Consider the following 15224-nt stretch of genomic DNA (forward strand, 5'->3'; position numbering starts at 1 on the left):
ACAGACGCTTTACTAATTCCTCTATTGCCGCATTTCCACTGTGTGGAACCGGTTCGACTCGGCCTGTCTCCTGTTGTTGTGCACCTCATTTCCTCTCCCCTACCTTTGGAAACTCATATTTGAGGGGGTACGACGTTTGTTGCCCACAACGGAACCGGAACTGGGCCCAGATGATGGCTTGTTCACTCTGCCGCTACATTCACAAGCGCCGCTAAGTATCAAATCAAATGATTCACATGCTGTGGACAAATATTTGAGCAGACTGGAGGGATTCCACCCTTTTGAAGAAGGGGAAGCTTTGACAGTGTCCCAGTGGACCTGGTGTCATCTGTTTAGACCATTTCTGCCTCAACACCATGTTGGCGACGTTCTGACCAAAACAATGCAGTGTACGCGTGATGTCATCGCGCATGCGCAACGAAGGCGGGATTGATAAGCAGAATTGTTAAGCAGGCAGGCAAACGATTCCAGAGAATCGAGCTACTGGGATCTGGTTCTCAAAAAGAACCAGTTCTCGATTCCCATCCCGAGGCTGGAGTTAAAAACACAACAAATGCACAAATATTCAACTCTTCTGGGGGAAGGTTCACTCAGCTCTCTGTGATGTGTTGGCATATGTAATCCCAAATTCTTGTCTTGTTCTTTACCTCGGACATTTGGAAGAATCAGTGCATAAAGGAGACATATCTTGTCAAGATCCTCCTGGTGGGTGGGAAGAAGGCCATAACAAAGAACTGATGCTCCGTCTAATAAACAATGGCTTTCAATCATAAGTCGCTTTTCCATTGGACATCTGCGCAAAACTTTACCAATATTTACTAAATGTCGAAAAAACATAAGTGTGTAATGTCGGTTTTTCCATTAAATAACAAATGCGATGATTTGTTTATTTATTATAGCGAGATGACACGAGAAGTCATTCCATAAACATGGCGACGAACGTGAATATGGTGTTGATTTAGAGATATATTCGTTATTATTATATATTACCCCTCTATCTCGTACTAAATAAAAAAAAACATTTCCTAGTGTGTCCACACATACCGCGACATGTTTCTTCTTCACTTGTTGTAACGTATGTCAACATCCGTTTTTTCATTCACCTGACTCTAGTTGCGAAAAAAGGTCTTTCCATTGCAGTTTTGCATGATATACCATTTGCGCTATGCCCGAACAACCACCTCTTGCCAGCGCAAAAACTATTAATCGAAAAATGAGACTTTTTGGCGAAATTGTCATTTTTCCATTAGGTAAATTTTTATACACAAGTTATATTTGCGCAATTTGAGGGTCAATGGAAAAGTGACTATTGATGATGTACTTGTCATGGAACATCTTACATTTAAACTGAAATTGAAAGAAAATCTCTATATAAAAAACTGGGGAAAATGGCTGATATTCAGGGAAAAATGTGTCTATTAAGGGACCGAAACATATTCTGACACAAGCACACAAGCACAGGCTGTTCTTTTCATTTGTTTGTTTTCTGTTCTTTTGTTTCTTTACTTACTTTTTCTTACATACTGATAAAAATGAGAAATAAATTAAAATTGTAAAAAAACAAAACAAAAGAACAACCCAAAAACACACCAACACGTGTCAACATGTGCCTTCTCCAGGGTGCATCGGCGGGCGCATTCCAACATGCGTTGTTGTGTTTTTAACTCCAGTCCCTATGAATTAATCCACAGACCCTCATGAAATAAAAGTTTTTTTACAATTTCTAATTTTTACAACCAAATGAGTGCCTGTATTTTTGTCTTTTTCCTATTGTTCGTGCCCTCTCCATGAGCACCTCTGGTTTGTTCAATACCAGTAGCTCCATGTGAAATAGTTTTATTGTCTTTTTAAAAAGCATAATAAGGTTTGTATTATCGGTCCTATAGATACCAAGGTGCTACCGAACAAACACTGAAAGACTTTTGAATGTAAGTAAGTCCATTATATTAAATGCCACATTCATGATGTTGATCAAATGTATAATTTAATTAATATACATTACCTCATGACTGAATACATGTTTGCTGTCAATATTTTTCCATTATTGCATTATCAGTCCATGCACTTTATATATTTGTGGCAACATTTTTTTTTTCTTTTGTGCACATTAAACTCAAGCATGGACCGGACCCTCCTGTCTTTTCTCATTTTACTCCAGTTAGGTCTTGCTTCAAAGCTCTGTACAAACTGACAAAAGACTCCGCCCACATGTCTTTTTGGTGTTTGTCAGTGGAGTTGACCATCCTTTCGGTGGTGTACACCAAAGTCAACAGAGTGCGCTCGAAATCATCCTGATGCAGGTGTCCAGATTGTGTCGACAGGTCTGAGATCAGCCTCAGTATGTTTGATAGTTCTTTGGGAATGATCTCCTCACAAATAATGCCCAAGTTTCTCGTCTTTCGGAGCGAGGCTAGCTCTCCGTCGTTCACTGAAAACTCTCCGCTGACATCGAAATTTATGCCAGCCAACAGGATCTATTGAAAGAAAAGAAATAACAGAGGAAACAATGAAATAACTGTATTATTCTTGGTTAAAGGTCGGGTAGGAGATCCTGGAAAAACGGTTCAAGCGAGCTACATTTTGAAAATACTCAATTCAAAAGTCCAAACCCCGTTCTACAGACTTCCCCCTAAAGCCACGCCTCCAGAGTACCGGAACGCGCAATGCTTGTTCCCGAGGGTTCATGAGCCGGAGCCAGCGAATAGTTGCTGTGCAGCGCTCGTGAACCCTCGAGAAAAAGCATTGTGCGTGCCAGTACTCTGGAGGCGTGGCTTCAGGGGGGATGTCTGAAGAAAGGGGTTTGGACTTTTGAATTGAGTATTTTCAGAATGTAGCTTGCTTGAACCATTTTTCTAAGATCTCATACCCCACATTTAATTGGTTGTAATCGGGGTGTGAAGGGGATTTTAAGCACTATAGTAAAAAAAAAAAATGCTCCAGGAAAACATCTCCTACCCCAACTTTAAAAGACGGATCCGAATATTTTTCTCACCTCAAATAACAGATGAACATCTTTAAATGAGCTGTGGAAGGTGGGATTGACGACAGTTGCCACCCCTCTCCTTATTCGACTTGCAGCTGGGAACAAGGCTAGTAGTAAAAGAGACAGAATGTGTGAATAAGAGATGACCTGAAGGCTGGTAGTTACCTTACAAACCTTTAACCTCACGTTTCAGTGTTTCTTGTGCACAGATTGCTTAGGACACAGGTGTCAAACATGCGGCCCAGGGCCCAAATCTGGCCCTCCAAAGGTTCCATTCTGGCCCGCAGGTTGAGAGTGCAAAAATTAACCTGAACAGTCCAAGTTGTCCAAATCATTTTGGTTCAGATTCCACATACAGACCAATGTGATCTCCAGTAAAAATAACAACACAATAACCCATAAATAATGACAATGACAAATTTTCTTTGTGAAAAATTATGTGGAAAAAATTTAAGTGAAAAAAATAACATTACACTGTGAAAATATTTACATTTACAAAACTATTCTTTCACAATAAAATGCAAATAAATACATAAATAAAAACAAAGATGAACCCAAAATGTGCAATTTGAACAATATTCTGCCTGTTACTAAATGTTTTGTGCATTTATGGATCCACTGTGATCTGTAGTTGTGTTAATAATAAGAGATGGAATATTGTAAAAATTGTTCAAATTTTAGTTCCAAACTCCAAAATTTTAACAATATTCTGCCTGTTACCAAATGTTTATGGAACACTGTGTGTAATGTACATGTATAAATAATAAATTGAGGCATAATATTGTTAAAACTGCACAAATTTTTCAAATGAAATTTCAGTTTTTTCAGGTTATTCACATCTTTTTTTGTAAAATGTAAATACTTTCATAATTTTTTTTTTTTTTTTTGTACTAAAACAAAAAGAAAAACTTGGATTTGTCATTATTTATAGGTTATTAAGTCATTATTTTACTGGTCTGGCCCGCTTGAGGTCAAATTGGGCTAAATATGGCCCCTGAACCAAAATGAGTTTGACACCCCTGGCTTAGGAGAATCATAAAAAGAAGGATTTTGGTGCTAATGTTCCCAGGTTCATCAGTTCCACACCAGGACATACTACGGTTAATGATGATTTACACACTATTCGTTCCAAACGCTGCCATCCCTGACCTTACACACTACTTCTATCTGCAGGTGATGAGTCGAAGCTTCATACTTCAAAGAAACAGAGGAGTCGAGGCAAAGCAGTAACATATGGATTATAAGAAGGAGATTAACAAACTCCAGATGATTTTTTTTTTAAACTCTGTTTACGTGCTTAGCATTAGCCTCATTTTCTTTGAGCTCCTTACGTTCACAAGCTCAAATAGTATCTGGGTGGTCACAGAAAATCACTAGTTCACAACTGCTATATAAAGAAGCATACATACTATGTTTTTGCATAGACATTCTTAAGATTCTATGCCTTCAGGTTACCTAAAGGATTACTAATTGCACAGAAACAGAAGCAGTGCTTTAACCTTTGCATGTAGCCTGCATGCAAGTCGTCATGGTGGACAAACTGTTAAAGATCGCCTAGACTGCAGAAGAATAAAGGGCCTCTGTTTTCACTTTCTGTTCACTAAGTCGCATACAATATCCACTTCTCCTCCTCTGATGAAACGGTGCCAACATTCCTTGTTGGCTGGTTTTATTCAAGTGTGTAAAATCTGAAGCAGCAGTTTACATTTCATATGGTAGAAAGGGTATGAATCAAGTTCAGATGCAAAAATACAGCAGTTTATGCAGAAAAAAAGTTACTGTAAATGACTGGTACAAATACTGAGGGTGTTTTTTGTTGTCAGTAACGCTTGTGCTCATGCAACTATGAAGCCTTGAATATTTGGTACATACTAACACAAACAGTTGCAACTACAGTGTGCAATGGTTTTATTTAATGACACCAAAAGAAAGGGAGGGAATAAGAGTCATAATATTGAGATTACAAAAAATGTTAGTGATTAAAAATCTATATCAAAAATGATATTGTCTTTTCAGTGTGTCTTAAACCAAATTTATTCAGTTCAATTTATTAACAAACAACCCCCCATCACCACCAAAATATAATCATTTGTTCCTTGTGCCAGTATCAACATTTCCTGAAAATTTCATCAAAATCCGTCCATAACTTTTTGAGTTATCTTGCACACAGACAAACAAACAGACAGACAAACCCCAATGAAAACATAACCTCCGCCAATAAAGTAAAATTACATCACGTAAATGTGAATAACCTGAACAAGCATGTTCAAGCTGACATTTCTCAAGAAAAAAAAAAGAGTGCAATGCCAACAGTGTTATGCCTACAAATGCACAAAACATTTAGTAACAGGTAAAATTTGGTTAAAATTGCACTTTTCTTAAGACATTTCAGTTTCATATTTGTGCAGATTCTTCACATTTTATATTGAAAGTAAAGTTTGGAAATACATATATTTTCATCATGTAATTTAACTTTTTTTTTTTCCAACTTTTTATGAACATTAAACCAAGAACAACATGTAGAGTTGTTATCTTTTGTGGGTTATTATTTTATTATTACCCCGCGCCCCAAAGGGGAGGCAAGGGGTATTATTTTTGGTTCAGTTTTTTTCTTTGCTTGTTTGTTAACATTCTAGCAGCATAACTATTGGTTGAACTCATATGAAATTGGGTTTATAGATTGCCAGAGACTCAGAATAGATGTGATTCCATTTTGGGAATAGTAGGTCAAAGTTACAATTTTTTATGAATTTTTAAAATCTTTTTCTTTCCCATTTACTTATAATGGATGAAATTTCAAATGTCTGTAGCAGCAAAACTATTGGTTGAATTCATATGAAATTAGGTTTATAGATTGCCAGTGACCCTGAATAGATGTGATTACATTTTGGGAAAAGTAGGTCAAAGTAAAAAAAAAAAAAATGATTTTTTTGTAATCTTTTTTTCCCCCCATTTACTTATAATGGGTGAATTTTCAAATGTCTATAAAAACTTCAATTTTGTTTCAATTTACTTCAAACTTGGTACATATATAGAGGCAATTGATATGATGACATCAGATCGATCAATGCCAAAATAAGCTACAATACGTGCGAGGGGTGGGGTTTGTTGTGCCTGGAACCACTTGTTTTTCATGAGATCATACTGGTCTGTATGTGGCCCCTGAACTAAAATGACCCTTAATATCTTCAGTGTAATTTTTGCACTTCGCAAATTCATCCCGCAGCCTGGATTGGACACTTTGGCCGGCCGGTTTTGTTTGACATCGCTGATGTCGACTACTGAAAATCCTCAGACCTCTGTGATTAGAATGGCATTTGGCAGTGACAGGGAGCTGTTTGGAAAACCTGGACATACCTGTAAAAATAATTTAGCAGGTCATCAGTAGTCTATATCCACGTTTACTATCTGAGCATAGCATGAAGATTACCATAGAGACCAGAGACTGATGCTGATGACTGCTACCTCCAAGATTTGACTATTAATCTGTAACTTCCTTTTAACCCATACTCAGTGCTACTTTTGTGGCAGCTCCCAAATGACTTTTTCCTCTATATTTAACTTTTCTTAAGTGCTTTATCACCATTTATTGGAATATTTTCATGTTTTCTGAACATTTTTTGAGTGAAAATCAGGTCTTTTCTTATATTTAATATGCTAATAATGTAGATGTTCATAAAAGCATAAAAGATTAAAATTAGCATGATTTGACTATCAATTTAAAAAAAAAAAAAAAAGTTTATTTCGAGCATTTACAGAACAAATGAAAATTCAAAATTCCAAAATCATTCATCTACACTCGAAAAGGAGTGGGAAGAAGAAAAATGTATTTAATCCCACCCCCATTCTCATCATTAAATTACATAGTAACATTTTAAATACACACTCCATTAATTCATGTCTTGTTAACTGAGAAGCGACCATTAGCAACAATTTAGATGGTACTTTATTTGCATTTTATTTGTACTGTTTATTTGTACTTTGTACTGTAAAGCACTTTGTGACTGTCTGTGAAAAGTGCTCTATAAATAAAACTTACTTAGAAATAATAACACTATCTCTTCAGACTTGGGGAATCCTCTGAATCCGTCTGGGTTGCATACCTCAGGAATATGCTTTTCATTCAACCCAGATTATGAGTTTCCTGTCAGATCATTTTGGATCAGAGCCATATTTTTTCTTATTAGAAACAGGTGTAGGTGGTATTCAAGCCCTGCAGCTACAAGAGATAAGTGATCAAATTTAATGCAATATGAACTTCAGTTTTTAATTACCCTTTATTTCAGTCATTTTACAGTTATATTATTTTGAAGAGAATGACAGGATGTAAATACAGAGGAGTGTTCATTCACCTTCAGATCAATTTTAACCCATAAAGACCCAAAACAGCCAAAACTGACCAAAACCATCCACTGATCTAAACTGTTTAATAGCTGTTGATTCATTAAGTCTATCAATACATGTAAAAAAATATTAGTGTAAAATGCAGTTTGTCGTCTTTTCATGGTCATCAGATATGACCCATTTGGACGTTCAGAGGCTCTGTAGTTATCGTGGAAACACCGTCAACATTGATTCACCAGTAAAACCCATGGAGTTGGATCAATGACAGTGGATGGAGACACTGGGTTTATGTTCAGTTAATGATATATTTTACTGAAAAAGTCACTTTCTTCAGTTTTCTCTGTTTCTGATATAATAAATAAAATACCAGATTTTTATTGAAGAAATGCAAAATACACAGGATAATATTACAATAAATGGTGATAAATCAGTTAAGAAAGGTTAAAAACAGGGGAAAAAAATAATTTCTACATGATTAACAAATTAAATATGAGAAAATACCTGATATTCACTGAAAAAAAAAAAAACAACTACTGCAAAATGCAAATAATATTACAAGAAATGTTGATAAATCACTTAAGGAAAGTTAAGTATGGAAAAAAAAAAAAAAAAAAACTATTTGGGAACTGCCACAAAAGTCAGACTGGTTCTTTATGGGTTTATAGGGTAATTGATCAGTCCAAGTCATCTGAAGGTGTAAATGTGAGAATGGTGTTTTGTTTTTTATGGGTCAAGTCATTCAGCATGATTTTGACTCACATCCAATGCACATTTTAACACACAATTTTATTTTGATGTAGAGCTTTTTTCTGTCAAAACAGGAGGCTTAAAAAGGAAAATATGCTGTAAAACTTCACCTAAACACACACATGACCATAAATGACTAAGAGGCATTTTCACCATTGATCAGATGTTTAAAATACAGTCGCAGAAAAAAAATATTAGACCGCCCCTTGTTTTCTTCAATTTCTTGTTCATTTTAATGCCTGGTCCAACTAAAGGTACATTTGTTTGGACAAATATAATGATAACAAAAATAGCTCATAGTAGTTTAATTTCAGAGCTGATATCTAGACATTTTCCATGTTTTCTTGATAACCAAAATCATTTAAGTTTTTACATCTATATCTATGGCATTATACTGACAAAAACTGTGCTTTTAGGCATTCCATGTTTTCTTTTCTGTCTGTTTTCGTCACATGATACACACAGGAGTTAGTACTTGATGGACTTTTGATGGTCTAATACACAGGTGTCAAACATGTGGCCCGGGGGCCAAATCTGGCCCGCCAAAGGGTCCAGTCTGGCCCCTGGAATGAATTTGTGAAATGCAAAAATTACACTGAAGACATGAATCATTTTAGTTTAGGTTCCACATACAAACTAATTTAATCTCAAGTGGGTCGGATCAGTAAAATACTATCATAATAACCTAGAAATGATCACAATTCCAAATTTTTGTCCTTGTAAATGTAAACATTTTCATGTCATTTTACTGTATTTACACTAAAACAAACTAACATTTCACAAAAACATGAATAACCTGAACAAATATGAACATTTTAAAATGTCTGAAGTGTAATTTTAACAATATTCTGCTGCTGTTATTAAATCTTTTGTGTATTTGTTGATCCACTGTGATCTGTAAGTTGTAATCTACACATTTAAATGATAAACTGAGACATAATATTGTTAAAATTGGACTTAGTTTTCTGAAGAAACTTCAGTTTGTTCATATTATTCACGTTGTTTTAAAGGATAATTGGTAGATGTAAACATTTTCATTGCATAATTTTACTTTTTTTGCTCTAAAACATAGAGGAAAGTTTGGAGATGACATTATTTAAATATTATTATGTTATTATTTTACTGGTTCGGCCCACTTCAGATCAAATTTGGCTTAATGTCACCCCTGAACAAAAATAAGTTTGACACCCTTGGTATAATACTCTTTTAGCTCTAACATTCTTTGCTCCAAACAGAAATAACATGCTCTGTTACAGTTACAAACCCAAAAAGTGAAAAAAAAAAAAAAAAAAAAGTGATTGCATTCGTGTCTTACCTTTGCTGCGACACCTTGCGGCCCCCATTTTTATGTGGCACCAAAAAAGACAAACGATAAAAAGCCTGTGGGGTAGCATGGCGGCCCGGTGACGGTGAGCTCCAAAGAGGTCTTTATCTGTGCCAGGTAACGCTAGGAGCTCCTGACTGCTGCATGTCTTCCTTCACGGTGCACCTACTGCCTCAGAGAATGGACCAACAGAACACAACACCATCCTGAACACCTTACATCTGTCCTCAGGACTAGGGCTGTTCCTTCCCCTCCCCACTACATCTGATCTCCCTCCTTCTCTTTTTTGCTCTTCATAATCTGGCTCTCAGCGTTTTAAAGCCGTCAGCTGGATACCATCAGGTTCAGAGACTCACTTACTTTGAAGCCGTTCTGACGCCAACATTCAGTGGCATATTTCCAATCAGGCTTGTTCGATCATTATCATCGTCTTCATCACTAGCAGCTGTAATTCTCATTTTTTTCTATTCTTAGTCAACACCTTTAAGCTCATTCAGTACAACATTTGAACACTTCATTCTGAACTAACAGTAGCTTTAGCCTTTAAAGGTGTGTGAGACTTTCATGACCATTTTTTCATCAGATCTGTAAAACCTCAGTCATATCCTCAGTATCATGAATCTGTAAGTCTTTCTGTGATTATTCACCTGAATCTCTTGCATTACAGTGAACAATTTCTTCGTGCCATCCACCATAAACAAACCATGTGTTTACAAACAGAGCCAGGAGGTAACTCGGGCATCTGAGGAATTTTGCTGTGATGTGCATTGTGGGAAAGGGAGGTTCACGCAGCCACCTGCTGCGGTAGTGGCAGCGCAACCATATATTATATGGATGAAACAAACACGACATGAAAACGTCTGAAACGCAGAAACGGCTGGAGGAATATGCATAGAGGGAAGGGAGCTCCTGCTGTTTCCGCGTCGTGTCTGTTCCAGCTGCCGCTGTCAGGTGGCTGCGCGAACCTCTGTTTCCCACAATGCACGTCACGACAAAATTCCGAAGATGCCCGAGTTACCTCCCGGCTCTGTTTGTAAACACATGGTTTGTTTATGGTGGATGGCACTAACAAATTGTTCACCGTAATGCAGGAGATTCATGTGAGTAATCACAGACAGACTTACAGATTCATGATACTGAGGATATGACTGAGGTTTGACAGATCTGATGAAAAATGGGTCATGAAAGTCTCCCGCACCTTTAAGAAAGTATCAGATTCACAGCTGTCTTAACCCTTTATAGGGCACTCAAATCAGAATCAGAATCTCTTTATTGTCATTGTACAAGTACAACCTAATTCAGGTAGAGCTCTCCAGTTTAGTGCAAGAAATTACAAGGCACAACAAATGTCAGTAAGAAGGCACACTTATTTACATTAGAAAAAACAAAAAACAAAAAACAGAAAATAGAAGTATTGCAACTGGGAATGTTTGTACAAGAATATAGAATTAAGTTGTGCAAATAGTATGGGAGTAGTGAAATGGCATTGGAAACAGTGCAAATGACATGAGAAATAAATATTGTAGGATAAATAGTGTGAAAGGATAAAATAATGTAGAAGACTGTAAAAAAAATACTCTGATATTCAAAATTTCAACCTTTTATTGGACATCGTCATCTACCTCCTCTTGCCATAAAATATCTGAGTAGCACTTGCTAAAGAGTAGACACAAACAATAAAACAAGAAAAGCACTCAGAGCACAGACCTCTGCCAAGGCAGATCAGTGGGCCCCTGCGCCCCCCCCGCCCCTGATCACCACCAAAATTTAATCATTTCTTCCTTGTGCCAGTATCAATATTTCCTGAGAATTTCATGAAAATCCATCCTTAACTTTTTGAGTTATCTTGCTAACAAACAAACAAACATGCACGCACGCAAACACACAAAGCAAATACCTCCTGGCGGCGGTAATAACTGTTATAAGGTCGTAAACTGACAAATATCACTCATATTCACTATTTACAACTTCAACATTTCTATAAAATCTCTCTGTATCATTGTATAGTTTTATAAAAACCAACATGCTTCTTGAACTCACTGAGGCACAAGATTGGCCCCACAATAACCCTGCCCCCCCCAAAGGAGAGGCAACGTGTATTGTTTTTGGTTTGGTTTGATTAACACTCTAGCAGCAAAACTACAGGTTGAATTCATACCAGATTTGGTTTATAGATTGCCAGTGACCCAGAATAGATCTGATTACATTTTGGGAACAGTACATGAACGTTAAATTTTTTTTCTGAATTTTTTGTACCCCCCCCCCCAATTTACTTATAATGGGTGAAATTTCATATGTCTGTAGCAGCAAAACTATTGGTTGAATTCATACCAAATTGGGTTTATAGATTGCCAGCAGATGTGGTTACATTTTGAGAAAAGTAGGTCAAAGTTCAAAATTTTTAAGAATTTTTTAGTTTTTTCATTTCCCATTTACTTAAAATGGGCAAAATTACAAGACATGATGACATCAGGTGGATCGATGCCAAAATAAGCTATAATATGTTCAAGGGGCGGGGATTGTTGTGCCTGGCACCACTTGTTAATGTTTGCAGAAACTACCAAAAATAGTCACTTGCCTAATAAAGGGTTAAGGTCATTCAGTCCAACATTTGAGTACTTCATTCTGAACTAACAGTAGCTTTAGCCTTTAAGTGAAACATCAGATTCACAGCTGTTTTAAGGCAGTGAATAGTTCAAGATATCACATGACTGTTGTTTGTAGTTGTTTTTTTCACTTTACTTTAATTGGAGACATTAAATAGCCAAGAGAATGTGTCTATTCTCATCTGGGAGCTGTGTTTATGCACCTATAAGGCTGGACTTTTCAGTGTTTTTACCCACATCTGCATTCCTCAGTGTGTTTCTGTGGACGTAACGGTGCCAGGATGACCAACAGGAACCAGCTGAGTTTGTGTTGTTCAGGAGGACAAAAGTGGAAAGTTCACACTCTGAACAGTAAAACCGAGCTAAGTGCTTATGTCTAATTATACAATGCACGCACCCCATAATCAGAACAGAAAACATGTGCAGAAACCACAAAGAAACACTTTGTTCACTGCTTGGCATGATCCATTGTCTCTAATCGCCTGAAGAACACTTACCAAGAAATACCACCATATAAAATAACGTTTTATTTGCTTTTATGCTACTTTCACTAATTTATTCAATCTATGCACATGGTCTGGAACCAGTGTGTGGGTAACCATGTCAGAGATGTTATTTCTACGGCTTTGGTCTTTTTAGGATGTGTTTTTTTTATGGTAGTCAGAACTGGAGAGCTCTGCTTCTCAAGACTGTATTTATTAATTTATTTATTTTTTTTACTATTTTTATTATTATTTCATTATAATTATATTTGTATTTATTGTATATATTTTTATTTATTTCTATTTTTTTTATATTATTTTTATTATTATTTTATATATTTTTATTTTATTTATTTCTATTTTTTATATTTTTTAGTATTATTTTATTATTATATTTATTCATTTTATATATTTTTATTTTTTAAATTATTTTTAGTATTATTTTATTATTATTATATTTATTTATTTATTTTATTTATTTTGTTTCTATTTTTTATATTATTTTATTATATTTTTAAATTTATTTCATATATTTTTATTTTATTTCTTTCTATTTTTTATATTATTTTTAGTATTGTTTTATTGTTATTTATTTGTTTTACATATTTTTATTTTATTTTTACATTTTTTTAAATATTATTTTATTATATTTTTATTAATTTATTTTATATATTTTATTTTATTTATTGCTATTTTTTATATTATTTTATTATTATGATGTCTATTTATTTTATGTATTTTTATTTTATTTATTTATTTGCCCATCATAGCCAGCAAGAGAAAAAAATTAAAAAACAATTTTCATGCAAGTAACACCACTGTGCAGGAGAGGATAAAAGCAAAAAAAAAGGCTTATGGAAGTATCTCCCCAGAAATAAACAATACACAGGAAAAAAAAAAAAAAAAAAAGAAGTACAGTATAACTGTAATAATAATTTAAAGTAAAAACAATAGAAATACAAACCAAATGATACACAGTCTTACATTTTTTACATACTGGAGTCCTTTACAGATGCTTTTTAAATAATGATAAAGATGTTGATTGAAGATGTGGCAGTGTTACTGCTGCAAAGGAATGCAGACACCGACTGTGCAGAAGCTGGCGATAAAATTGCGTCCGCTGCGTCACCTCCAAGAATAACACCACAAAAACTTAAACAAACATATTACTCTTTTAATAGGCAAATTAAACAAAAATGTTATTCTAGGCAAATTAATGTAAATACAAGTGACTCAGAGGCTGATACAGCTCTGTGTTTGGATTGGCTTTGTCCTTTTTATTATAATAAGTCAAATACAACGTCTGATTACCTGACCGCTGTTACCGGGTCAGGGATTAGAACCACTGAAGCTTGTATTTGAACCCACTGGCGCAAAAAAAAAAAAAAAAAACATCTAGGCCGAGCAGCAGAAATAAAAATGCCTCGGACAGGACATGCCTGTGGAATGACAGCAGTTATTACACATCTGAAAAGGAAAGTGGTCACATATTTGACTGTCAGATCCTGCTGCATGCATTTTTCTGCTCAGTGCTTTATCACAATACACGGAATTTTACAAGCTCGGAGTCGCATGAAACGTCAAGATTCAAGATTCCTTTTATTGTCATTGTATACACAGAGCATACACAATGAAATTCTGATGCGCTTTATAGAGATGGTAGTTCTTAAGAAAAAAAGGAAATATGCAATATGAAATGCAAATTATTTAAATATTAACCCATAAAGACGCAAAAATCCACCACCGACCAAAACCATCTACTGATCTGATCCACTAATCCTATCAATACATGTAAATAATTAGTGTAAAATGCAGTTTATCATCTTTTCATGGTCATCAGATATGACCCATTTAGACATTCAGAGGCTCCATAGTTACCATGGAAACACAGTCATCTTCTACAACATTGACTCACCAGGAAAACCCATGGAGTTAGATCAATGACAGTGGATGGACACACTGGGTTTATGTTCAATTAATGAGATCTGACAAAAAAAAAAAAGTCACTTTTTTCCAGTTTTGGGTTTCTGATATAATGACCCTCAACTTTCATCTAAGCTTTAATGAACATGTACATGATCAGTGAGTTAAATATTAGAAAATTCATGATTTACACTGATAAAATACAAAACACAAAAGATAATATTATAAATAAATGGGGATAAATCACTTAGGGTTAGATATAGAGAAAATGTCATTTTGGAACTGACGTAAAAGTAGTGCTGGATCTTTATGGTTAAATAGTAAAAAAAAAAAAAAAAAAAAAAGAAAAAAGGAAGAAAGAAAACAAAAAAAAGCAATAAAAAGTTAGTCAAGTCATATGTGGATAACGCACCTTAACCCTGTAAAGCCTGAACCATTAAATCATTGACAGAAAATTCCAGTTCTTTGAAACTGGAACCTTTATTGGTCCTTCTGAACCCCCCAGGTTTTTTTTTTTTTTTTTCAAACATCAATTTCCATGTATGAGTTTAAATTTTGTATCATATTTGATACATCGGGCCTCAATGCTCAAATATTATTTTTGAACAAACAAAACATAATATAACACCAACATGTCTTACAAATTAGTAATTCTTTTTCAAAATTAGCAAAGTTCTGCCTCCTTCCTCATTAATTTAATCTTGTGTCACTGGAAAGGCCTCTGGTGAATGAATTCCTCCCCCTGGTGGATTATCTGTGTATTGCATGTATCTAATTGTTTACATCAGGTTTTTCAAGACCAAACAATATCACAC

At 35.1% G+C, this 15224-nt stretch overlaps 1 protein-coding gene across 1 annotated transcript; it reads right to left on the bottom strand.

Moving 5' to 3' along the window:
* Positions 1 to 1839: 1839 nt before the first annotated feature.
* Positions 1840 to 9417, bottom strand: LOC115421011 (protein FAM180A-like). The gene is made up of 3 exons (XM_030136661.1): positions 9390 to 9417; positions 2993 to 3090; positions 1840 to 2474 (listed from the first exon to the last, which is right to left on the bottom strand). Exons 1-3 carry the CDS (start codon positions 9415 to 9417, stop codon positions 2145 to 2147), a joined length of 456 nt encoding a protein of 151 aa, XP_029992521.1. The 3' UTR covers positions 1840 to 2144.
* Positions 9418 to 15224: the final 5807 nt, after the last annotated feature.

This window comes from Sphaeramia orbicularis, chromosome 6 (assembly GCF_902148855.1).
Source record: "Sphaeramia orbicularis chromosome 6, fSphaOr1.1, whole genome shotgun sequence".
NCBI classification, from domain to species: domain Eukaryota; kingdom Metazoa; phylum Chordata; class Actinopteri; order Kurtiformes; family Apogonidae; genus Sphaeramia; species Sphaeramia orbicularis.